This window comes from Myxocyprinus asiaticus, chromosome 9, assembly GCF_019703515.2.
Source record: "Myxocyprinus asiaticus isolate MX2 ecotype Aquarium Trade chromosome 9, UBuf_Myxa_2, whole genome shotgun sequence".
In the NCBI taxonomy this organism is placed as follows: domain Eukaryota; kingdom Metazoa; phylum Chordata; class Actinopteri; order Cypriniformes; family Catostomidae; genus Myxocyprinus; species Myxocyprinus asiaticus.
The window spans coordinates 32,475,368-32,500,915 of record NC_059352.1 but is presented as its reverse complement, the minus strand read 5'-3'; the positions used below and the strand labels follow the sequence as shown (position 1 = coordinate 32,500,915).

Sequence of the window (25,548 nt, the reverse complement as noted above, 5' to 3'; positions counted from 1 at the left end):
GTTAGTAAAAAAAAAAAAAAAATGTCAATCAATGTCCTGTATCCACCTGCCTCTAAATTCCAAATCTCACATGTTGGTGCATTTGTTAGTATATGTTTAATTTTTATTTTTTATCTACAAATGTTTCACCTTTTTTTCTTTCATTTGCAGTAATGGAATAATACAAACCAGCAGGCCTGGGGCACCACAATTTATTAATTTACAAAACTAAAGCATAACAAAAGTTGAATTGTTTAGAGTAGACATGAATGCAGAGAAGTTTCACCTTCTAAATGTTAAACTTGAATGGCAAGTTTAATTGAACAGCGTGGGTAGATTTTGGAAAATATGGTTTGTTGTATCTGACAGTAACAGATTTTACTGTAAAAAGCAAATACCTATTTCAGTCAGGACAAAACTGCTCATTCTTTGTGATGATAACTCAAAGATATGTAGCACACTTCTCTGACTAGATCTGACTTCTCTGTCAAGATCTGAAATCAGTTCTCTGTGGCTTATGTAGCATTATGGACACAATTATACAGAGAATGGGCACTGGCCAGAGAACAGCACATTTACTCTGAGATGCTCAATTCAAATAGGCCCAGATCTTATCCTAAGGTGAGCCAAATCTTTAGCCTAAGATGAGAGAGGATTTGCCCCCTGGCGGGTTTCTACGGCCAGAGGGAACCCCAGCTGTAGGCTGCTCTGTTGCGGTGAGAGAAGGAGAAGCTGGTTTCTCATTATGTTCCTGAACAGGTTTAGGTTCTTCTGTGCTCTCTGAAGAAATCAAAATCAAAAGAAAAGTAAAATAACAATCAGAACAATTTATTTATTAATTCAGGAGAAAAAAAAAAACCCATAGGAGAGCAGTTGGTTTAAAGATGTATTTTGTACATTCACTTTCATTTTTAGGCTCTTAAATGTTGTTGGTGCACTTATGTACTTATATATGTGGGAAGAGTTAGAATACTCACCAACATTGATTATGTCTTCATCACCATTCTGTAAATAAATAAAAGCATATTCTAGGTGTCATCTCTGAAAGAAGCGATACACTTTACAAAACATTTGTCATAATCTACACCGATCAGCCACAACATTACAACCACCTGCCTAATATTGTGTAGGTCCCCCTCGTGCCGCCAAAACAGCACCAACCCGCATTCTGAGACGATATTCTTCTCACCACAATTGTACAGAGCGGTTATCTGAATTACCGTAGACTTTGTCAGTTCGAACCAGTCTGGCCATTCTCGGTTGACCTCTCTCATCAACAAGGCATTTCAATCCACAGAACTGCCGCCCACTGGATGCTTTTTGTTTTTGGCACCATTCTGAGTAAATTCTAGAGACTGTTGTGTGTGAAAACCCCAGGAAATCAGCAGTTACAGAAATGCTCAAGCCAGCCTGTCTGGCATCAACAATCATCCATGTGATTATCTAATCAGCCAATCGTGTGGCAGCAGTGTATTGCATAAAATCAAGCAGATACGGGTCAGGAGCTTCAGTTAATGTTCACATCAACTATCAGAATGGGGAAAAAATTTGATCTCAGTGATTTGGCGCGTGGCATGATTGGGCTGGTTTGAGTATTTCTGTAACTGCTGATCTCCTGGGATTTTCATGCACAACAGTCTCTAGGATCTACTCCGAATGGTGTCAAAAACAAAAAACAACCAGTGAGTAGCAGCTCTGTGGACGGAAATGCCTTGTTGATGAGAGAGGTGAACAGAGAATGGCAAGACTGGTTCTTCAGTATAAACTGGTAACTCAGATAAACGATCTGCACAATTGTGGTGAGAAGAATATCATCTCAGAATGCTATTCTGAGATGCGGGTTGGTGCTGTTTTGGCGGCACGAGGGGGACCTACACAATATTAGGCAGGTGGTTTTAATGTTGTGGCTGATCATTGTATAATAAATTGAAGAAAGTTCAGATAAGAACTTTGAAGACACAAGTTTGTTTTTACTTAATGGCTGAAATTGTCCCATCTCACCACAGGTATACTGCTGTCAAGTGTGGTGTTACTATGGTTGACTGGTAGCGCATTACATCTTCTGAGAGGGGCAGAGGGCTCTCCACACAGCACACCTGTAGGCTTACCACCTTAAAACAAAGCAGAGTTGTAAAAGCAACTTTGCATTGACCTGACAAAAAAGGGAGAAAAATCTATGTTCCAGATTATTATTATTTATTTTTAGTTTTAAGCATGTGGTAGAATGATTTGTACAAGAAGCTTTTTATTTACTTATGAATGAAATGTACTGTCCCACTACAGCATTTATCTTACTTTAACCGAAGACAGCTATTCTGCAAACTACATGTTGCTCATATACCATAGTTGGCAGTTACTGCTATCTGCTACTGACAAATGCTGTTCTGATCTACAACTGTGTGTGTACTTTTTTCCACACTGAGGGCAGTAAAAGTATACCCACAAAAATATTAAACAATACTGAGATGAAATGTAGTATTTGGAGCATAATATATTGCACTCTTATCAGACAGGTATAAGAAAAGATAAATGCAAATCAGTACAGGATATTTTAACATTTTGATTGGGAATATAATCAAGTTTATATTACTTATAAGTTAGCATTCATAACACGTTTCTAAATGTAAAACTGATATGTAAACAATAATTAGCTCCTCAAATAGGGGGAAACCCCTTTGGCTTCTTGATGAAACTGAGTTGTGAAACTAAGTTGTGTATGTCCATACAATGCAAGTGAATGGGTGCCAAAAAAGTTAAGCTCTAAAAATCACATAGGGCAGCATAAAAGTAATTCATAAGACTCCAGTGGCTAAATCAATGTCTTCAGAAACATTTGATAGGTGTGGGTGAGAAACAGATCAATATTTTAGTCAATTTTTTTCAATACATTCTCCTCCCTGCTCAGTCAATCTGCACTTTAACTTTCTTCTTCTTGTGTTTTTGGTGATTCACATTCTTCATGCATACTGGGCAGGGACTTTCAGATGAGAAAGTGAAACTAAACAGGCACCAAATATCACTTTCAGATGTAAAAGTGAAAGTGGAGATTTAGAGTAAAAAAAGGACTTACATTTTTATCTGTTTCTCACCCACACCTATTATATCACTTCTGAAGATTTGGATTTAACCACTGGAGTCGTATGGATTACTTTTATGCTGCCTCTATGTACTTTTTGGAGTGTCAAAATTTTGGCACTCATACTTGCATTGTATGGACCTACAAAGCCAAGATATTTTTCTAGAAATCTTAATTTGTGTTCAGCAGAAGAAAGAAAGTCATACACATCTGGGATGGCATTGAGTGTGAGTAAATAATGAGAGAATTTTCATTTTTGGGTGAACTATTCCTTTTTAGTATAGCTAAGGGTCAGCATTACACAATCATCAGGGCAATCATTGACCAGAAAATTCTGGACTTAAAATCAGCACCTGGTGGATTGTTCCTTCGACGGGCATGAGGGTCCTCGGGTTCAGCAAATATACTAGATGCCATTTTGTTTTTGCGGGTCACAGGTTTTTCATCATCCGTGCCAAAGCAGATGTTTGACCCTCCGCCTGGTGGGCGCAGCACTCTAGGATGACAAATTAAGACAAATTCAATTGACGACATTACATATGCAACATAGCCTTTGTAAGGTCAAGCTTGTCTGACTTGGTTGTTACTTTTAAGTGTATTTTATGTTGTTGGTGATTTCCTGTTCATTACCTGTCAACTTTAAAGGAATATGTGGCAGCGGGGGCGTGGTTGAGCATTCGTCCGGAGAGAGAGAAAGCGGTAAGGGTGCACACACCTGAGCCTGATAATGTCTAAAACCTGTTTCTAGTTGCAGCAAGCAGTGGGGAGTGCAGTATAAAGTGACCACGCCAGCGACAAGACGGGGAGAGAGCTACCGGTCTGAAAGAGGCTGTGTTGTTAACTGAGGAGTGTTGCGCTGAAAAGCCCTTTAAGTTTGTTTATTAAAATCTTACCTTTGAGTTGAAGAACCCAGTTCCTGTGTCCTCCTTTCCCACCCTACATCTAATCCTTTACACTGGTGCCGAAACCCGGGAAATTGGAGGAAAGTACGCCATCATGGAGTCCACGCAGTTGGCCGAATTCCTCAAGTCCCTCGCCGGACTGCACCACACCCACCATCAGGCCCTGCTTGAGCTACACCAAGACCAAAATCATCGTTTCCATGAGATACTTCAAGCTAAATCAGAGGACCGGCATGCGATCCGGAGCCTCCTCAGCCAGGAGAAAGCCCCGGCCGCGACCCCGGATACAGCAGCCCCCATACCCCCGGCCGCTCTCATGGAGATGAGGCAAAGAATGATCCAGAGGCCTTCTTGGAACTGTTTGAGCAGACAGCCGAGATCTGGGGCTGGCCGCGTGCTCAGTGGGCGGCCAGGCTCAATTCTTTGTTGTCTGGGGAAGCCCAACTCGCGGCACAACAACTGCCGGCGGCTAGCCTCCTGGTGTGTGATGACCTGAGGAAGACCATCTTGCTGCGGGTTGGCCGCAGCCCTGAGCAATACAGACAGCTTTTCCGCTCTGTGAAGTTAGAGGGCAGCGGTCATCTGTTTGCCTTCACCCAATGGCTCCAAGACGCCTGCTGGAAGTGGCTGCTGGCGGAGGACCACGACGTCGAGGGAGTGATCGACCAGGTGGTGCTGGAGCAGCTGACCCGTTGGAAAGGATTGGCGGAGTGGGTCCAGTGCCACCGCCCGACATCGCTGGAGGAAGCCGTTCAACTGGCCGAGGACCATTTGTTGGCATACCAGAGGGCGGAAGAGCCCTCCCACTCCTTCTCCCCTCCTCCTATGTTTTCCCCACTCTCTTCTCCTTCCCCTCTCTCCTCTCACTCTGCTCTCTCTCAACAGCCCATCCCAGTACCCCGGAGGCATGGAGTCCCGCCACCAAAGCCGGTTCCCCATTTGTGGGGGTTTGTCCCCCCCCCCCCCGGGGCCTCATCACTCTCCCCCACAGGTGGATGTACCCACCGACACAGGTGCGAGCGTAGCGTCTGGGCCAGCCTGCTGGAGTTGCGGGGATCTGGGACACTTCCGGGATCAATGCCCCGTGATGGAGCTGGGAACTGTAGTCCGGATCCCCGACACTCCATGAGTTGCTCCCGATCGAGCCAGAGCATACAGAATACCGGTAAGTGTCAAGGGGAGTACTCATCAGGCCTTGGTGGATACAGGCTGTAACCAGACCACTATCCACCAATGCTTGGCTCAACATGAGGCTTTGGGCACAAACAAAAGGGTGAGGGTGAAGTGTGTGCATGGGGATATTCACGACTACCCTGTAGTGACCCTTGTTATTAAATTTCAGGAAAAAAAAGCATAGAGTGGAGGTGGTGGTTAGTTCCCGCCTTACCCATCTGCTAATTCTGGGAACTAATTGGCCAGAGTTTAAAAATATGTTGAAGGGAATTTGTGCGGATGGGTCCTGCAAGAAGGCTGTTAGATGTGAAATGTGCGATGCTTAGGCAGGGGAGGTGGAGCCGGGCCGTCTTCGTCAGCTCCACATCAGGGTGATGTGAGGGAGGGGGAGGCCTCGGCCCCTCCCGTACTTAGAGGATTTTCCGAAAGGGATTTCCCTCTAGAGCAGTCGAGAGACGAAACTCTTAGGCATGCCCTCGACCAAGTGAAAGTTACTGATGGTCAATGACTCCAACCAAACATTGCACTTTCATATCCCTATTTTGCGATAGTAAAAGAGCGGTTGTATCGAGTGATGCAGGACGCTCAAACAAAAGAGGATACAACCCAACTATTAATACCACAGAGCCGCCAGGTAATGTTATTCCAGGTGGCTCACTATAATACGATGGCGAATCACTTAGGGGAGATGAAACACTAAACCGACTAATGGTCCGTTTTTATTGGCCGGACATTTGCGGGGATGTTCGCAGGTGTTGTGCAGCATGCCGTGAATGTCAGCTGGTGAATCCACTGGCCACCCCAAGAGCGCCATTGCACCCCCTTCCATTAATCAAGGTCCCCTTCGAAAGAATTGGCATGGACCTCGTCGGGCCATTGGACCGGACAGCACGCGGACATTAATTTGTATTAGTCCTGGTTGACTATGCAACGCGATATCCGGAAGCAGTGCCTCTGCGCAACATCTCAGCACGCAGTGTTGCGGAGGCACTCTTCAAAATAATATCCCGGGTGGGGATTCCGAAAGAAATCCTCACTGCTCAAGGCACTACATTTGTGTCATGGACACTCTGCGAGCTTAACGAATTGTTGGGTATTAAGTCGATTTGCACCTGTGTTTACCATCTGCAAACAGATGGGTTGGTGGAGCAATTTAATAAAACCCTAAAAAATATGATTCGTAAGTTCGTGCACGAGGATGCTAGAAATTGGGATAAATGGCTCGATCCCCTGTTATTTGCAGTACGAGAGGTCCTGCAAGCCTCAACAGGGTTTTCCCCATTCGAGCTGCTGTATGGGCGGCGCCCGCGTGGCGTGCTCGATGTCATACGGGAAGCTTGGGAGGAGGGACCTTCAAACGGTAAGAATTAAATCCAATACATTCTTGACCTTAGAGCAAAACTCCACACATTGGAGCAACTAACAGTCAGCTCAGGAACGTCAAAGCCGACTGTATAACAGGGGAACTCGCCTACGGGAATTTGCACCGAAAGACAAAGTGCTCGTATTACTTCCCACAGAGCTCCAAATTACTCGCCAAGTGGCAAGGACAATTTGAGGTCACACGATGAGTGGGGGATCTCGATTATGAGGTGAAACTAACCGATAGAGGGGGTGCACGTGAAATATACCACCTCAACCTCCTGAAATTATGGAGGGAGGCGGTCTCTGTGACGTTGGCTATGGTAGTTCCGGAGAGGCCGGAGCTCGGGCCGGAGGTGATCACAAAGCCCAATCATATCGTCCCAGTCACTTGTGGAGACCACCTCTCACCGTATCAAGTCACAGAGGTGGCCAAGTTGCAGGAGGAATTTGCAGAAGTGTTTTCCCCTCTGCCGGGCCGTACAAACCAAATACAGCACCATATCGAGACCAAGCCGGGGGTAGTGGAACGTAGCCGTCCCTACCGACTACCCGAACACAAGAAAAAAGTGGTCTGGGAAGAATTAGATGCAATGTTCGAAATGGGAGTAATAGAGGAATCCCACAGCGGTTGGTCCAGCCCGGTTGTTCTGGTTCCTAAGAGTGACGGGTCTGTACGGTTCTGTGTGGATTATAGAAAAGTCAATGCGGTGTCTAAATTTGACGCATACCCAATGCCTCGTATTGATGAGTTGCTCGATCGGTTAGGCACCGCTTGATTTTATTCGACACTGGATTTGACAAAGGGTTATTGGCAGATCCCCTTGACACCAATATCCTGTGAAAAATGGCCTTTTCCACACCGTTTGGATTACACCAATTTGTGAGGCTTCCGTTCGGTTTGTTTGGGGCCCCGGCTACATTTCAGCGCCTCATGGACCGAATCCTCAGACCGCATTCAGCTTATGCCGCTGCCTATCTAGACAACATCATCATCTACAGTAATGATTGGCAGCGGCACATGCAGCATCTGAGGGCAGTTCTGAGCTCGCTGCGATGGGCGGGACTCACAGCAAACCCCAAGAAATGTGCAATTGGGCGGGTGAAGGTACGGTATGGGGGGGTTCCACTTGAGTCACGGGTAGGTGCATCCCCAAATTGACAAAACTGCTGCGATTGCGACCTGCCTGAGACCCAAGACCAAAAAGGGGGTGAGACAGTTCCTGGGGCTGGCTGGCTATTATAGGAGGTTTGTGCCTAATTATTTGGATGTCACCAGCCCGCTGATTGATCTCACTAAAAAGGGAGCTCCAGACCCTGTCCAGTGGACAGAGCAGTGTCAACAGGTGTTTACGCAAGTTAAAGCTGCACTTTGTGGGGGGCCGCTTTTACACTCACCCGATTTCTCTCTCCCTTTTGTGTTACAGACGGACGCTTCAGACAGAGGGCTGGGGGCGGTGCTCTCGCAGGTGGTGGAGGGGTAGGAGTGCCCGGTGCTGTACATTAGTAGCAGGCTCTCACTGAGGGAGACCAAGTAAAGCACCATTGAAAAGGAGTGTCTTGCCATCAAGTGGGCGGTCCTCACTCTCCGGTACTACCTGTTGAGGCGGGCCTTCACTCTCAGCTCAGATCACGCCCCACTCCAATGGCTCCACTGCATGAAAGATAACAATGCGCGGATCACCCGTTGGTATCTGGCTCTTCAGCCATTTAAATTCAAGGTGGTCCACAGACTGGGAGCGCAGATGGCGGTCGCTGAATTCCTTTCCAGAAATGGGGGGGGGGGGGGGGGGAGTGGTAGACAGGCCGGATGTCTCCCCGGCCTGAGTCAGGTGGTGGGGATATGTGGCAGCGGAGGCATGGTCGAGCGTTCGAACGGAGAGAGAGAAAGCATCTAATACGTCTAATCCTTTACAGAATAATTCACCTTCAGTCTTCATTTACTCACCCTCATGCCATCCCAGATGTGTATGACTTTCTTTCTTCAGCAGAACACAAAGTCTCAGAAAACCTCAGCTCTGTAGGTCCTTACAATGCAAGTGAATGGTTGCCAGAACTTTGTAGCTCCAAAAATCACAAAGGAAAAATAAAAGTAATCCAAATGACTCCACTAGTTAAATCCATATCTTCAGAAGCGATATGATAGGTGTGGGTGAGAAACAGATCAATATTTACTTTTTTACTTTCACTTTCAGATGTGAAGTGAAACTAAACAGGCACCACATGTGACGTTTGGATGTAAAAGTGAAAGTTGAGAGTTTGAGTGAATAAAAGGACTTACATTTTGATCCGTTTCTCACCCACACATATCATGTCTCTTCTGAAGATATACATAGATTTAACCATTGAAGTCATATAGATTAATTTATGTTCCCTTTATGTGATTTTTGGAGCTACAATAGGTCTGGCCACCATTCACTTGCATTGTAAGGACCTACAGAGATATTCTTCTAAAAATCTTTGCCCGTGTTCTGCTGAAGAAAGAATGTCATATCTGGGATGGCATGAGGGTGAGTAAATGATGAGAGAATTTTCATTTTTGGGTGAACCATCCCTTTAATTGTTGACACAGTATTATTGGGTGAATCTCAATCTGCATATGTGGTGTTAGCACTTAAAATATGTACTGCCTTAGTAGAGTAATAATATAGTTGACTAATTTGAAGTTTTGTCATCCAAAGACATTTGAGCCCATTTCTCATGAACAGTACACTGATATTTATTTGATTTGTTTTATTATTACTGTTCTATGTGTAAACTCAAATATTTCTCTCTCTCTCTCAGTAGGTATATATCAATAATACTGTTCTTCAACAGTCATGAAAATAAAGCTACATTGAACTGAACTGACGTCTGCAGACAGCATGCTTCTGTGTTGAGATAAACCTTTCTCAAATTCACCCACCAGTCCGAGAAGATGATAAACGAAGAAAGAATTCACCTATCTGCACGTCTTTATAAAGAACTCAGTAAAAATCATAGGGAGCAGGCAAATACTCTTATCAAGAGAAGCTGAACCGCACCCAGCCTTAAAAACACATGCGCTTCATCCTCTCGTTTTCAGAAAAATGGGAAGAGGGTCTCGTTTCAAATGAACAAGCGCATCATACAATGAATTAAAGACCTGGTTTAATTACACAGCAATCATGTTATTAATTACAGGCTGTCCTCTGAGAGTGTCTGCCTCCGGTCTGGAAGATGCTGCAGTCAGAGGCTGTCTCGAAACCTAGTGAGCTGTCAACCTAGACAGCATTTTGGAGCATCAGTCCTATTTCCAGTCACACACACTTTGCGGAGTGGGAAAGAATCAGTGATGCCTAAAATATGCTGCAAGCGCCAATTATGTCCCATCTCACATGATTTTGAGACACAGCCAGATAGACACATATTTGGACAATAAACCAGGTATTTCATAAACCAGCTAAAAGGGCGGCTTTGATGGGATGTTAAAATTAATTAAACTTTGCCTTAGAATCAGTGCTTTTGTCCCTACAATTAGTTTTTTAACCCAAGATGGTGCTTTCCTCTGCGCATATCTTCATCTCAGCAGCCTCGCCAACCGTTTACATACCAATTTCGCCCACTGTAAGAGTAAACTGTCCTATAGTCAGTGATATTATAACTCAGATAACGTCTCAAGATAACATTAGTCATTGTAAACGGTTAAATAATTTTCTGTTTGCTAAAAAGTAAAAGCATGTGCACCGTAATCTTCCTATAGTAATCTGTTAGCACCTGGAGCTGTTCCTGGCGCTCGGGTCCATGCCTTGAAAATTGGTGGTGGTCGTCATCTTGAGCACTCACAGCTTCTGTGCAAAGCTTTTCCCAAACTATATCCGACAGAATATTTTGATCAACCCACAAAGAGCGTCTCCTACTCGGGTCATCAGTCTCTTGGTACGGAATCTGCGCTCTTGTACACGCCCATTAAACGCTATTAGTGCTGCAGTTCAACCGATCTGCCACTAGAACGGCGCCAGAGAGCATTTACCAAATTTACTATTGAATAAATTGAGTAGCATAATGATTGAGACGCTGGCAAAATTAAAGCCTAAAGCTAAACGTCTTTGAACAAATTGTGATTGTAATTCTACTGTGAATCTATAGAGGAGCATGCGGGATGGTTCACTTTCATTTTGCCTGGCTAAACTTGATTTTCTTTTCAATGCAATAGTGGTAACAAATGGTGTCTCAGTTAACTCTTTATGTTTGGCAGAATAGTTTAATTATATATTGTTATGCTAGGGCTGTGTGATATATATAGCCATTCTTTTTCTCAAGATATTGTATTGATACTGATCCCTGTATCAATATTTTTATTAGTCTATTTAACATTTCAATAACGAAGGTAGTCTAAATAAGCGCAAACTCTTAGAGCGGCATTTCTCAGTAAGATCAGACCTGCTTATAAGACGTGAGAACATTGAGAACACCGCTCTCACACATTTCAATAGTGATCAAATTATATTGTGATGAATCACGATACATATATCATGAGGTGGTTGGCGATACACATCCCTATTTTAGACTACATTTCACTTTATTTAAATTTATAGCAAAAATTAAAATACAGTCAAAACTGACATTTCATCTACCCAAATGGACCAAATAATGTTTAATTAGGGTGGTTTAGTAAAACTGTTTTAACACAAAATTTGATGAACACATTTCACTTCACAACACTAGTTACTGAATAAAAGAGTACAAAAGAGCACTACATCAACATATACAATATATAAAAGCCCAACTGTTCTAAACAAACAGTACTTAAGCACCGACACTGACCAAAATTCTATTTACCTGCATAATAAAATAAAACAGAAAAAAGAACACCCAGTTCAATGATCAAAAGCATTTTAGTATCCACAGACTTAGGTCCTCGTCTGTTGAAACATGTCGATGCATACACAAATATATTTAAAAAAAAAAAAAAAAAATGTTGTCCATATGATTTGGGAACTCTGATGGCCATTTCAGTCTGTAAGTTTTTGAAGAGGTGAAGGGAGATCAGCCTATAAAAAAATTCAATAGACAGAGGGAGGGGAAGGAAGAGGAGGACAATGGGTACCATTGTGATGGAGGGCGGAGGTAGCTACTATTTACATTAGGCCCCCAGTTTGTTGTTGAAATACATCAATTGTATCCTCATCCTCCATTTCCAACTGCAAAAAGATACATAAAACACAATTTAAAATTTGAATTATATGTATGCTGAGATTCAAAACTGGTCAAATCAGTGAACTGTACCTGAGATGGTGTGTCTGTTTCATTAATCGGCTGCCCATCAAACCGGAACCGAATCTGCCTCATTGTGAGCCCCTGTAAAAACACAGACAATGTAGACCTGGGGTCTGTTCCAGAAAGCAGGTTAAGTGACTAAACTGGGTAAGTTTACTCCGAGTAAGCGGTTAACATCAACTTTCAGTTCCAAAACCTAGAGTATCTTTCAGAGTATGTTAGTATGTTAGTAACCATAGCACTGAAAACAACACAGTTGGCAATTAAGCTCAAATTGCGCACAATACTATACTTTTAAAGCATTTTATTTTATGTGTCTGAATGTTTGCAAACAGTATACTGTTTCTCGGCTGTTTAGAACTTCTTTTGAACAGAGAACGAAGAACTTCTCCGGAAGTATATCGGTGCCTTAACTTGACCACCAGCTGATGGAGGGCACTGTAGGTTACTCTAAATGACAGCATGTCTCATATATATTTTCAGAAAATAAAGTACAACGAACAAGTCTGGAGATTTGTGCATTTCTTTATGTACATGAATTAAAGTGATAAGAAATCAAATCTCCAACTGAACGAACACAAAAGCACTGCCTTTTTGGCCAGATTTTGTTCTAAATGTCACACCCATTCGTTCTGGGGCTTAATTCAATGAAAAGATGTGTCTTTCTGATGCCATGCCTCCTCTCCTCCATTTGGATCTGTACATGGTCCTGCTCTAAATGACATTTTTAATCTGCCTTTCACTACGGATCTTTTACAGCTTCCTTTACAGCTAGGAAGAGATGAGAGTTACTTCTCCCTTTTGTCGATATAATAAACATCCATAATGTATAATCAGATATGATTTTCAAATGAAACATTTCATTCAGTACCAAATTGCTGGAGGCAGATGGGCTCTACTGTACATGAGAATGCCCAGCCATCGCCGTTTAGGGGACAAAAACAAGCAACTCTGTGTGCCTCCCATCATTCTCCCATCTTATAATTCACATGAATAATCATGAGTATCCTACTGAAAAGCATTACATTAAATCTATGGAAAATGATGACAACTGTGGAAGATCCTACAATTGAAAGAGGGTCTGTTGATACAATGACAAAATCAGCAACTCTGGGAAATGGATGATATGACGCTAAGTTTTAGAAAACGAAATGTTAAACTGGGTACATCAAATGTTACTTCAAATAAAAGTAGTACATACAGTACACATAACATAGTAAAATAAAATATGCACAGTACATGGTAAAATACCAGTAAAATTAACCTAAAAATAGTAGGCTATTATTATAATATTAATAGAAAAGGAATGTTAATATCTATTATGAAGTGCAAACAAATAACATAATGGTCGACCTATTAATCTTTAATGTGGGGGAGAGAGGTCTAATATAAATGTTGAATTAGGCTTTTACAAGTACAGTAAAATGTCATAGTTTTATGAAATTAAAAACTTGCACATAGATTGCGTCAAGCAAACTCTCAGTCCTAAACCGATGCAGCCTATCGCTATTACAAGTGAAGACGGCTTTATAATGACTGCGAACGAGCATTATAACTTCAGGTTCTGCATCACTAAATATGCAAAATTACTCAAAAATGCCCATCCCTAATACTAACCAGTGTAATGCACCTGTTGTACATCTGTTGGAAGGCAAAAAGTATTGCTAAACTCGAAGTTGTAGATTTGAATTTGAGAACTTGTTCAATAAATATTTGTACACGTAAGTCAATACACATTATGTGAGTTAGGCTGCATCAACTCGTTTCGTTTAATAAGTGTCGAAAGATGAGATCCACACCCTCGATTTCAATTTCATGTCTCTTTTAATATCCTTTCTGTTAAAGTCAGTTGTTCATTAAAACTTTAAAGGTGCACTCAGTAACTTCTGTTTTTGTGTCATCTTGGACTTACACTGAAACCTAGCAGCTTGGATGCAGCATAATTTCAAATCAATAGTTTTCAGTTTGAGATGCCATTGAAAAAAATTTTGTATTCACAGTCAGCCATGATTACTTTAATCAATGAGTGAAAGTGTCAAATAACAGGATAGTTACTGAGATTAAGCAAGTAGTATTCAGCTGGTCATGTGATTCTAACATGGCAGCCCCCAAGTGCAGACCAAGAGGTTGGTGCCAGATGGGCTGGTTTGAGTATTTCTGTAACTGCTGATCTCCTGGGATGTTCACGCACAACAGTCTCTAGAATTTAATCCGAATGATGCCAAAATCATCCAGTGAGCGTCAGTTCTGTGGATTGAAATGCCTTGTTGATGAAAGAGGTAAACCGAGAATGTCAGTTCGAACCAGTCTGGCCAAAGTCTACAGTAACTCAGATAATTGCTCTGTACTGTTGTGGTGAGAATAGCATCTCAGAATGCTATTCTGAGATGCGGGTTGGCGCTCTTTTGGATGCACGAGGGGAACCTACACAATATTAGGCAGGTGGTTTTAATGTTGTGGCTGATCGGTGTATGCCCCATATGCATTCAGTAGCGGCATACCGCCACTGTTAAATTATCTGCACAGCTGCAGAAATTTTGTGTGGGTAATTAATATTCTTGACACAATGCAATGCTTGCTAGGTTTGTTCGGACAGGGTAGTGGACAGCAGGGAAAGAACTATGATTCTCAAATGCTAGTAACCAGTTAATAACAGATTCATTTCATTCCAATATTTTTTACATGAAACCAAAGACCTTACCACAGTAAATTTTTGGAATTACATCACTTCCTGTTGCCCGAAAAAATTTGTCTTCTCTCTTTTAAGTAAAAAATGATAAGCATGTGCTTTGATCCTGAAGTAATCTGCTGCATCACACTTCTTTGCCTAATTGCACACTGTGGATGTAGCCTTCTGTGACATGCTGAAGACCTTTTTAACAGTGATATATAATTACTATACATGTACGTTAATCCAGGTACAAAGAAAAATATTAGAGGTAAAATGTACATTTCTCAGCTGTCTTCACTGAATTATTGTTAGATATGATGCATTACAGATTTTATGCTGCTAGGTTTTAAATGAGAAGCAGATCTGTAGATAAAATTAAATTATCCATAGTTTATTTTTTTATTTAGGCCTTGCTTTGTGATGATGTTTGGTTTCATAAGGCTTATTGCAGCTAAAGACACAGGAGCAATGAGTGTGTGCTTCTTTCCGGTTTACCGTAATGTTGCTTAATATATCAGTATAAAGTTGATTCAGGACTGTAATAGGCAGTCATTTGATAAAAAAAAAATAAATAAATAAAATAAAAATGCAATGGTATGTTGAAAATTAATTGTTCTATTTTTATTTTATTAAAGTTTGGATTCATTTGATTAGATACTATTTTGATGATAAAATTTAATTCAAATTAAAACGAAAAGTGGAATTTGAAAAAAAAATTAAATAAAACAGATTTTAGAGTCCTACTTTCCTGGCACCCCCACTTAGGTGAGGAACGGGTTAAATGACATACCTAAAAAAAAAGGTTTACTGCTCATGAGTCCCTCTGACTACACACATAATCAAGGTATCTTTAGAAAGCCAACACTTGAGATTTTACTATGAAATCTTCAAAATTACTCAATCTGTTACTAACACAGAGATAAAGTGCAAACACAAAAAAAAAAAAAAAAAACATTTCACACTTATGAAATAAATGCACAATGCTGTGGTATAGGCACCTAAAAACATAAAAGGCTAAAGCCCCAAGTCTTACCAAGCTATGTTTCAAATTTGAAGGTGATACTAGCAAAAATTTGCTTTCTGTAAGCCTTTAAGTGCTTGTCTGGGTGCCTTTCTGAAAAGGCCAGCGTTGTCAGGGAGACTGCAGCAGCTATCATTTGTCACAGCGAGTGTCACAGAAGTGCCCTCACTTATGAAATGATGCAATAATTTATGCGAACTATCAACACCCACATATTGCCGTATTCGTAATTTCACTGGTTACATGTCCTCATAAATTACAACACTCTAGAGTGCTATTGGTAGATTTTTTTTTTAACCGAACAAATTTGCCTATGCATGAACAGACGTCATCAGAATCGGCTGTTCTCATGCGCTATTTTCTAAAACTATGAAGCCAGTTTATTCAGAAAACATCAGAGGTGCGATACTTCTGTTCCAGACACTCTACTAAACGCATTTATGCAGTTTGTTTTATCAAAGGGCATGTTAGATGTGCATAGTTTATCGAAACAAAAGGATGACGTTTTCCGGATTTCATGAAATAAACAATGGAAGTTCTATGTTTTTTTTAAATAAAAGTTTGCCTGTTTTTGGGCAAAGATTTACAATAGATATCGTGTAATGGACTATTGCAGTCAAAAAAGATGGATGACATCATTGTTGGATCAAACTCTACTTTGCCATAAAACAAACAAGGTAAGGACTCCCCGTTTTGTTGTTGTGTTGTCTATTGAGCACTCTTTACACAAAATAAGAAATCATTGGCTGAAAGTCATTTGGATTGATCAATGCTTTCATTGGAAGGAATCTGCAGCCTTAGATCTTTTAAATGGTGTATTGGTTGACCAGGTTACTTCATACAGCGATACTGTACGCATGTGCCGAATGTAAACAATTGAAAACACAAGGCCATCCACGGCCTTCGCGATTAAAAAAGTTAAACTTGAAGCAATGTTTCCTTAATTGAGAAACACTCGAAGGAAACATAATATTGTTTTTATGTATTATTTACATTGAAATTTACAATTTTAATAGGCTAAAGGAGTGTGTTCAATAGCATATTACCTATTTTTTCTGTGTAATCGAAATTGGAATCAAGAACTGTGAAATTTTACTGGTATCGGTATCGACTACTGAAATTTTGGTATCGTGACAACAATACCAGCAGCAACAATGCTGCTTATGGTGTGGCTTTATTAGGCTACCAGTCTTTTAGGGGGCTTTCACACTGGGCACGTCTGCTGCGGTCCGATTCCGAGTGCGATTGTTCCCGGTGCCCCCCGCAGTGTTGGTCTGGTTTCACACTCACTTGATTCTATCGAACCCCGGTCCATTTGTGTTCATCTTATGTCATCACAAACACGCATGAAGAACACTACGCGACTCATCATACTTTTTGTTTTTTTTTGCCATTATGCACAGCAGAGTGAACGACAACAGCATATATGTGTGCTTCATGGCGTAACTCATCAGATGTCCAGGGAAAGGCGGCTTGCTGCTGCTCGCAAACGGCGTTTTTTGAGGAGACAGCTGATTGCAAGGAATTCATTTGCATCTTTGTTTACACTGCACGCTTACTCACGCTCGTGTCCAAGGTCAAGTTATCGCCACTGTCATCTCCTATTATACCCTATATTTATAACCTATAATAGTATTTATATACAGTATTTATAAGATAGATAGGTAGACAGACAGATAGATAGACAGACAGACAGTATTTATAGTGTTGATTGTACTTGTATGTCATTGTGGTGTCATTAATTTTTGGGACTTTCAGGAATGAAAAACGCATTGCGCAAATTACTTTACTTCCTGAACGAGTGCGCACTTGAGACCAAGTTGCTTTCACATTCACACGAATTGCGCTACAGTTCCATTGCAACCGATACAGGTAGTCTCGGGTTCGGTACCGCGGTGCGCTCCCCGGTCCGCATGACAGATTTCACATTACCAATTTTTCATGCAAACCGTGCTCCGTTTCGAACTAAACTGCCAGTGTGAAAGCACCCTTAGGGTGTGTTCACACTTGGCAGGTTTGGTTCAATTAAAACGAACTCTGGTGCGATTGTTCTGTTAGTGTGTTTCATTTGAACAAGTGTGAACACTGCCATCTGAACCTTGGTGCGCACCAAACAAGCGGACCGAGACCGCTTGAATATTGGGTCTCGGTCCACTTCCAAACGAACTCTGGTGCGGTTCGATTGATATATGAACGCAACATGGACCAAAGACGTCTAAACAGACCAAAAACAGGAAGTAATTTGCCTAATACTGACCTCAAGCATAACTGGTTCTTCTCATCATAGGAGCTATGTTGCCCATTACAGTTCGGTACAGGCGTCGAATCCGCTGTCAGCCGTCCTTACAGCATTTCTTCATTTGTGTGTGCAACGAAGGAATTCCTGGTGCTGTTTTAACTCCTTTACACATTTTATTAGCTCTTCGTTTTTTCTCAGCTGGTAAAAATACCACCATATATAAATATATAAATCTAACGAGCGCATTTAGCCCAGCAGCCAGCATTGTTTTGGATGTTCGGCAAGTTCCGTCGCAAAATATACGTCATAAAAGCTGTCCAATCAGGTTGACTTTTTCCTGATGCCTTTTGTTTCGTAACTTTAGGTTCGGTGTTAAAAATACCAGTGTGAACGCCAAGCGAACCAGGACTAAATGTATCACTGGGTTGGATTGGGGTGGGGTGGAATAATAGGGTTCAAAACAGTGTAACTATGAATGCAAACTTTAATACAGTGAAAAAGACACTCTAATTGCATAACATAAATAAACATTTCCAACATTCTTTTGAATATCCATGTACTAAAATAAAATATTTGATGCCATGAGTGTACCTTCATTTACTATTACTATTATTTTGAATGGCCATGGATAATGAAGCAATGTGATTATTTTACCTGGTCGCAAAAAGTAGTCTGTTAATTTACCTGATGAACTTTCACCTTTTGCTGACCCTTTATGCTTTGCAGAGCTAATGTGTGCTTCTAAATCACTCGCACCTTTATTAGCAACTGACACATACAGGTGCATCTCAATAAATTAGAATGTCGTGGAAAAGTTCATTTATTTCAGTAATTCAACTCAAATTGTGAAACTCGTGTATTAAATCAATTCAATGCACACAGACTGAAGTAGTTTAAGTCTTTGGTTCTTTTAATTGTGATGATTTTGGCTCACATTTAACAAAAACCCACCAATTCACTCTCTCAAAAAATTAGAATACATCATAAGACCAATAAAAAAAAACATTTTTAGTGAACTGCTGGCCTTCTGGAAAGTATGTTCATTTACTGTATATGTACTCAATACTTGGTAGGGGCTCCTATTGCTTTAATTACTGCCTCAATTCGGCATGGCATGGAGGTGATCAGTTTGTGGCACTGCTGAGGTGGTATGGAAGCCCAGGTTTCTTTGACAGTGGCCTTCAGCTCATCTGCATTTTTTGGTCTCTTGTTTCTCATTTTCCTCTTGACAATACCCCATAGATTCTCTATGGGGTTCAGGTCTGGTGAGTTTGCTGGCCAGTCAAGCACACCAACACCATGGTCATTTAACCAACTTTTGGTGCTTTTGGCAGTGTGGGCAGGTGCCAAATCCTGCTGGAAAATGAAATCAGCATCTTTAAAAAGCTGGTCCGCAGAAGGAAGCATGAAGTGCTCCAAAATTTCTTGGTAAACGGGTGCAGTGACTTTGGTTTTCAAAAAACACAATGGACCAACACCAGCAGATGACACTGCACCCCAAATCATCACAGACTGTGGAAACTTAACACTGGACTTCAAGCAACTTGGGCTATGAGCTTCTCCACCCTTCCTCCAGACTCTAGGACCTTGGTTTCCAAATGAAATACAAAACTTGCTCTCATCTGAAAAGAGGACTTTGGACCACTGGGCAACAGTCCAGTTCTTCTCCTTAGCCCAGGTAAGACGCCTCTGACGTTGTCTGTGGTTCAGGAGTGGCTTAAAAAGAGGAATACGACAACTGTAGCCAAATTCCTTGACATGTCTGTGTGTGGTGGCTCTTGATGCCTTGACCCCAGCCTCAGTCCATTCCTTGTGAAGTTCACCCAAATTCTTGAATCGATTTTGCTTGACAATCATAAGGCTGCGGTTCTCTTGGTTGGTTGTGCATCTTTTTCTTCCACACTTTTTCCTTCCACTCAACTTTCTGTTAACATGCTTGGATACAGCACTCTGTGAACAGCCAGCTTCTTTGGCAATGAATGTTTGTGGCTTACCCTCCTTGTGAAGGGTGTCAATGATTGTCTTCTGGACAACTGTCAGATCAGCAGTCTTCCCCATGATTGTGTAGCCTAGTGAACCAAACTGAGAGACCATTTTGAAGGCTCAGGAAACCTTTGCAGGTGTTTTGAGTTGATTAGCTGATTGGCATGTCACCATATTCTAATTTTTTGAGATAGTGAATTGGTGGGTTTTTGTTAAATGTGAGCCAAAATCATCACAATTAAAAGAACCAAAGACTTAAACTACTTCAGTCTGTGTGCATTGAATTGATTTAATACACGAGTTTCACAATTTGAGTTGAATTACTGAAATAAATGAACTTTTCCACGACATTCTAATTTACTGAGATGCATCTGTAAGTGCCAGCTTTACATGTCATACATTCTGCTTCCCACGGATCTCGACCTGGACGAAAGCATGGGAATTTTTGGTGCAAATCTTGTGTAAATTTACACTTTCGTTTGGGCATTGTTTCCACTCAGCTGTCATTTACTGCTACTGTCAAGCAACTGTTTGATGCCGAACACAACAGTGCTTCGCGCGTTTGCGGAGAGACTGACAAGCAGGAATTTGGCCAATATTTGCTGCAAGCCTCTTATAATCGACCAACTGTTGTGCGAGAAGGTGGGACTTACAAAGAGGGGTTAAAGCAATGCAAATATGCGCACACATAATGAAGTATTAGACCAGATGCACATCATAATGCAACTAAAGCCGAATCCCAGACATTTTCACAAATTTAGAAATCCCGGCCGGACGCTTTTTTAAGATCTGAAAAAGAGGACATGTCCAGGAAAAAGAGGACGTATGGTCACCCTAATTTCTCATACCTGCTTGTGTCCAGATACACTGCCTTCAGAGAACAGCTCACATTCTTCACATCTCTTACAACGCATCCGTAGGCTGGCGGCAGACAAACGCTAATATTCATTACATCATTGCACATTCAATGCATCCGCGGGAGACAAACACAGGTGTTGTTCTGTGCATGGGAAGTTTTCATGGTAAATCCAAAGAGACAAACCTTAATACTTCACTTAACACAGTGATGTCTTCTCGAGTTGTTACCTAGATACAGTGGTAAACAGCTGCCGCTTATACTCACGTTGATGACGAAATCGGACCGCAGTTCGGACCTAAAAAAATATGATGTGAACAGAGACCAGCGGGGGCAGGGGGATGAAACGAACACGGGTTCGGTCCAAGCAATTGAACCAAGTGTGAAAGCACCCTTAGTGGCTGATACAGATAATGCACTCATATGCACCTAACTGAAGATTTTTTTTTAATTATTATTCTGGGAAGTTAAATGATGCAGTTGTATGTGTGTAAAACAGTTTACCTGTCTCTCACAATATGCTTTCATCAGTTTGTTGAGGGGTGTGTGCCTCTTGATTTTGAACTGGACCACAGAGCCATCCTGCCCAGCTACTTTCAGATTAATGTGGTCATTCTCCGTTTTCACACCTTCCTGAAATAAAGAGTGAAATACTGTTGTGAATAAAGGGGGTGGGTTTAGGGGAAATTACACCTTGGAAATGTGGGATTTTTTGCCCCCTCAAAAACAATTTTCACTTTTAAATAAATAAATAAATAATATATTTTTAAACATATGAAAAAAAAAATCATGAGCACTCATATGAGATGAAGTCTCCATATATCATATCACCAATTTTAGCCACATTGAGAACTTGGCAGTGCGATACTGCAGATATTGTTGACAATTTGTACGACAAATTGCTTGCTATGCTCCTCATTTGTAAATCGCTTTGGATAAATGATTCTGCTAAATGACTAAATGTAAACTTTATAAAAGTGTTTTAAATCTACATTGAGGTTCCCTTCAGGGGGGCTGCCATGTTGAGAACACGTCATGACCATTCTAATATTTCTCACTTGATCTCAGTAACCAACCTGTTGTTGGACACTTTCACTTGTGGATTAAATTAATCTTGGCTGACTTTCTACAATGGAATCGGTGACTGTAAACTATTGCTTTTGAACTGTTTAATCCACTCCCTATGTGTCAGTAGCCTAGTTTCCATCCACTTTTCACTTTATTTTGTTATCGACAAAGTGAAAATGCGTAAAAAATTATTTGCGAAATTTGCCGTCTTCTGCCTGTTTCCATTCAAATGGCCTTTTATTGATAAAAATGGTGTGCTTGATGACGTCATGCCTAAAAAACACTTTGTCGCATAAGTTTTAGTTTAGCGCAAAAGAAATATGCCCTTAAGCTGTTTCCATTCAGAAATGTGTGTTTATCGCTAATTTGCCTCCCAGATGTCCCTAATTTTTTCCTCCGAGGTTTTGGTAAAATGGGGAGAGTATTGAGACAATTCATTGAAATTAACCAGCTAACTGTCATTTTAATTTCACAAATAAAAGCAATCAGATGAGGAGGAATTTCAATCAAAATGGAGCAGTTGCCCTTCTGACAGGACTGTAATATTGGTCCTGATGTTGCGCCTATCGTAGTTTGCCATCGGTTCCGACCCGAAAGTGAATCATCATGGCCCTGTTCAAGCTGGCAACCTGCACCAAGCAGTGGGGAAATTTTCGGTCTTAGTATAAGGACCATCCATCAATGTGTATATGCTGTGTGCACAGCTATTAAAGAAAAACTTATGCTGTGTAATTTCAGGGTTTACATATGATACATTCCTGATATTCAATAGGCTATTCTGAACAATCATCTAATCTAAAGCATCGCCATCACAACTGCATTATGTCCCGTATATTTGTCCCACAACTTTTAACGACCAACTGAACTTGATTATCATCTAAAATTAATGTGTCATAATGCAATTTACATTTTCTGAAGAAGTTCAGCAAATGGATCCGAGGTAAAGAGGGTTAGATTTAAAATATTTAAACGTTTTAAAAGGTTCAAAAGCTCGTTTTCTGAAAGTGAACTCCGCATTGGACAAATAGTTCTGATAGTTTATAGTCTTGAAGTGTAGAAAATGTCTTTCAGCCGACTTTATTCGTCTACGGAACAGGGTACGGCTAATATAAGTTTGTGTAAAGAAAAGGCATATGTCTAAAAATTTACTTTTTTTCGTTTGGTAATTTATTTAATTTAATACAGGGAATTTTGCCAGCATTTTTCAAAATTAAACTAAACAATAATTTAATAGAATTGGGCTATATGTTAGTGTTCCAAAAAAGCACACTGAAGCTTTTCTTCTAGTATTGTGCATATACACTATATTGCCAAAAGTATTCGCTCATCTGCCTTTAGACGCATATGAACTTAAGTGACATCCCATTCTTAATCCATAGGGTTTAATATGACGTCGGCCCACCCTTTGCAGCTATAACAGCTTCAACTCTTCTGGGAAGGCTTTCCACAAGGTTTAGGAGTGTGTTTATGGGAATTTTTGACCATTCTTCCAGAAGCGCATTTGTGAGGTCAGACACTGATGTTGGACGAGAAGGCCTGGCTCGCAGTCTTCACTCTAATTCATCCCAAAGGTGCTCTATCGGGTTGAGGTCAGGACTCTGTGCAGGCCAGTCAAGTTCTTCCAAACCAAACTCGCTCATCCATGTCTTTATGGACCTTGCTTTATGCACTGGTGCGCAGTCATGTTGGAACAGGAAGGGGCCATCCCCAAACTGTTCCCACAAAGTTGGGAGCATGGAATTGTCCAAAATCTTTTGGTATGCTGAAGCATTCAGAGTTCCTTTCACTGGAACTAAGGGGCCAAGCCCAGCTCCTGAAAAACAACCCCACACCATAATCCCCCCTCCACCAAACTTCACAGTTGGCACAATGCAGTCAGACAAGTACCGTTCTCCTGGCAACCGCCAAACCCAGACTCATCCATCAGATTGCCAGATGGAGAAGCGTGATTCGTCACTCCAGAGAACGCGTCTCCACTGCTCTAGAGTCCAGTGGCGGCGTGCTTTACACCACTGCATCCGACGCTTTGCATTGCACTTGGTGATGTATGGCTTGGATGCAGCTGCTCGGCCATGGAAACCCATTCCATGAAGCTCTCTACGCACTGTTCTTGAGCTAATCTGAAGGCCACATGAACTTTGGAGGTCTGTAGCGACTGACTCTGCAGAAAGTTGGCGACCTCTGCGCACTATGCGCCTCAGCATCCGCTGACCCCGCTCTGTCATTTTACGTGGCCTACCACTTCGTGGCTGAGTTGCTGTCATTCCCAATCGCTTCCACTTTGTTATAATACCACTGACAGTTGACTGTGGAATATTTAGTAGCGAGGAAATTTCACGACTGGACTTGTTGCACAGGTGGCATCCTATCACAGTACCACGCTGGAATTCACTGTGCTCCTGAGAGCGGCCCATTCTTTCACAAATGTTTGTAGAAGCAGTCTGCATGTCTAGGTGCTTCATTTTATACACCTGTGGCCATGGAAGTGATTGGAACACCTGAATTCAATTATTTGGATGGGTGAGCAAATACTTTTGGCAATATAGTGTATGTTTAATTTAAAACATATTTGTGCACAGAAATTATATGTTTTTTGTATTGTGGGCTAATTCCGCGACTGCCGCCTATTATTTTGAATGGTGTGAAAAAGCAACTTTAATAAATAAACGGATGTCTACCGCGATTAAATTAATCGCAAAGAGTGGCCATTCATTTGTTCTCCGTGCACTTGTCAATGTGCATGTCTTGATACGAGATATTTGTGTTAGCACTCCTGGAAGTGTCATGTTTGCAGTGATCGGATCTTTATGCCGTTCAGATCAATCCATAATCACGCACAATAAATTGGCTTTCAAGGATCCTATACCTTGTCATCATGATTAACACAGGCTAACGATTGGGGTAAACTCTGTCATGTGAGACTAAATTTGCATTAACGCAAAAATGTTCTTGACAAAAAGTGTTTCCAAACCAGTTTTTCGCGACATTTGATGTATTGACATAAGAGTTTTTGGGCTAGAATTATACGGAAAAATATTATGTCGACACTTGTGAAATTTTAGCGATAATTTGCGTTTCCATCAGCTTTATTTTGATGCGCTAAAACTTTTTTCGCAAAAAATCATTGGATGGAAACGTAGTTAGTGTAAATCCAGATGATAAACAAATAAACAACTATAAGTGTTGTTTGTTTGCAGCATGGATGTGTATCAAGAGGAATGAAAGAGGATATTGTACACTTATGAGCCAAGAGTCAAGTGATTTATGGCAGTAAAGTGCACAAGTGAGATTCCCATTTTACTTAAGTGATCTAGGATTAGAGCGAACATCGACTTTCGTAGAGAGTTTGCACTCGCTTTCTTAATGGGCGAAAATAAACTCTACTGTATTAATTTATCGGGTGAATCTGAACACACCGGCCCTATACATTAAGCGGCAAAAAGTAGAATACTCCCGTTCAAATAAAGCAGCAGTCTACACACTGAAATGCGTGCGCTTCACCCCCATTATAATAAGCGATTACAGGAGTCCAGATATAGCACTCCACGCGGACTGCCAGTGTCCTAGCGTGAAACTACACAGTAGGTCCCACGAGCTAGTAAAGTTTGCGGTCTAGACAGCTTTGTTGCATATAACGGGAGCGCTCCAAGTTTTGTCATGTCGCTTGCAGTGTAGATGCAGTGCTAGGCGCATTAGCGAGCAGGATAATTAGCGCATTAGCTTTGTGTAAAACTGTCAATATTTTCACAATTATCGCGAGAGAAAAAGGAAAATGCCCCATTAAAAAAAAGAGCACATTAATCAAATAATTCAGGCTCGCCGTGAATATTAGAACACATATTTATCTACACACGCACCTTTGGCTTTTCGTCTGCCATTGCTGTATCTGCCTCAGACACATTACACGTAATACAGCCGGACGTGACGACACTAAAAAAGGATCCATTTCCGGAGTCCCATTTCCATGGATATAATAAACA

At 41.3% G+C, this 25,548-nt stretch overlaps 2 protein-coding genes across 3 annotated transcripts; both read right to left on the bottom strand.

Moving 5' to 3' along the window:
• Positions 1-156: 156 nt before the first annotated feature.
• On the bottom strand, positions 157-10,616 carry LOC127446459 (jupiter microtubule associated homolog 1-like). 2 transcript variants are annotated; one of them, XM_051707393.1, is made up of 5 exons: positions 10,228-10,616; positions 3,409-3,551; positions 1,981-2,090; positions 957-984; positions 157-759 (listed from the first exon to the last, which is right to left on the bottom strand). In XM_051707393.1, the coding sequence occupies exons 1-5, from the start codon at positions 10,281-10,283 to the stop codon at positions 614-616; spliced, it is 483 nt and encodes a 160-aa protein (XP_051563353.1). In that variant the 5' UTR covers positions 10,284-10,616; the 3' UTR covers positions 157-613. The 2 variants fall into 2 exon arrangements, with proteins under 2 accessions (XP_051563353.1, XP_051563354.1); XM_051707394.1 differs by lacking the exon at positions 10,228-10,616 and adding an exon at positions 3,686-7,927.
• Positions 10,617-11,010: 394 nt separating this feature from the next.
• Positions 11,011-25,484, bottom strand: LOC127446460 (small ubiquitin-related modifier 3-like). The gene is made up of 4 exons (XM_051707395.1): positions 25,426-25,484; positions 21,005-21,133; positions 11,740-11,811; positions 11,011-11,654 (listed from the first exon to the last, which is right to left on the bottom strand). The coding sequence occupies exons 1-4, from the start codon at positions 25,444-25,446 to the stop codon at positions 11,592-11,594; spliced, it is 285 nt and encodes a 94-aa protein (XP_051563355.1). The 5' UTR covers positions 25,447-25,484; the 3' UTR covers positions 11,011-11,591.
• Positions 25,485-25,548: the final 64 nt, after the last annotated feature.

Bases quoted from the DNA above. Each gene is read 5' to 3' on its own strand.
- LOC127446459 (XM_051707393.1), bottom strand. From the start codon at position 10,283: ATGACGACCACCACCAATTTTCAAGGCATGGACCCGAGCGCCAGGAAC. The intron at 3,552-10,227 runs GTGCTAACAGAT...TTGTCATCCTAG, and splicing joins AGCGCCAGGAACAGCTCCAG to AGTGCTGCGCCCACCAGGCG. The intron at 2,091-3,408 runs GTGCTGATTTTA...CTTTGTTTTAAG, and splicing joins TCGAAGGAACAATCCACCAG to GTGGTAAGCCTACAGGTGTG.
- LOC127446460 (XM_051707395.1), bottom strand. From the start codon at position 25,446: ATGGCAGACGAAAAGCCAAAG. The intron at 21,134-25,425 runs GTGCGTGTGTAG...TCTTTATTTCAG, and splicing joins TGGCAGACGAAAAGCCAAAG to GAAGGTGTGAAAACGGAGAA. The intron at 11,812-21,004 runs GTAAACTGTTTT...GTGTTTTTACAG, and splicing joins AAGCATATTGTGAGAGACAG to GGGCTCACAATGAGGCAGAT.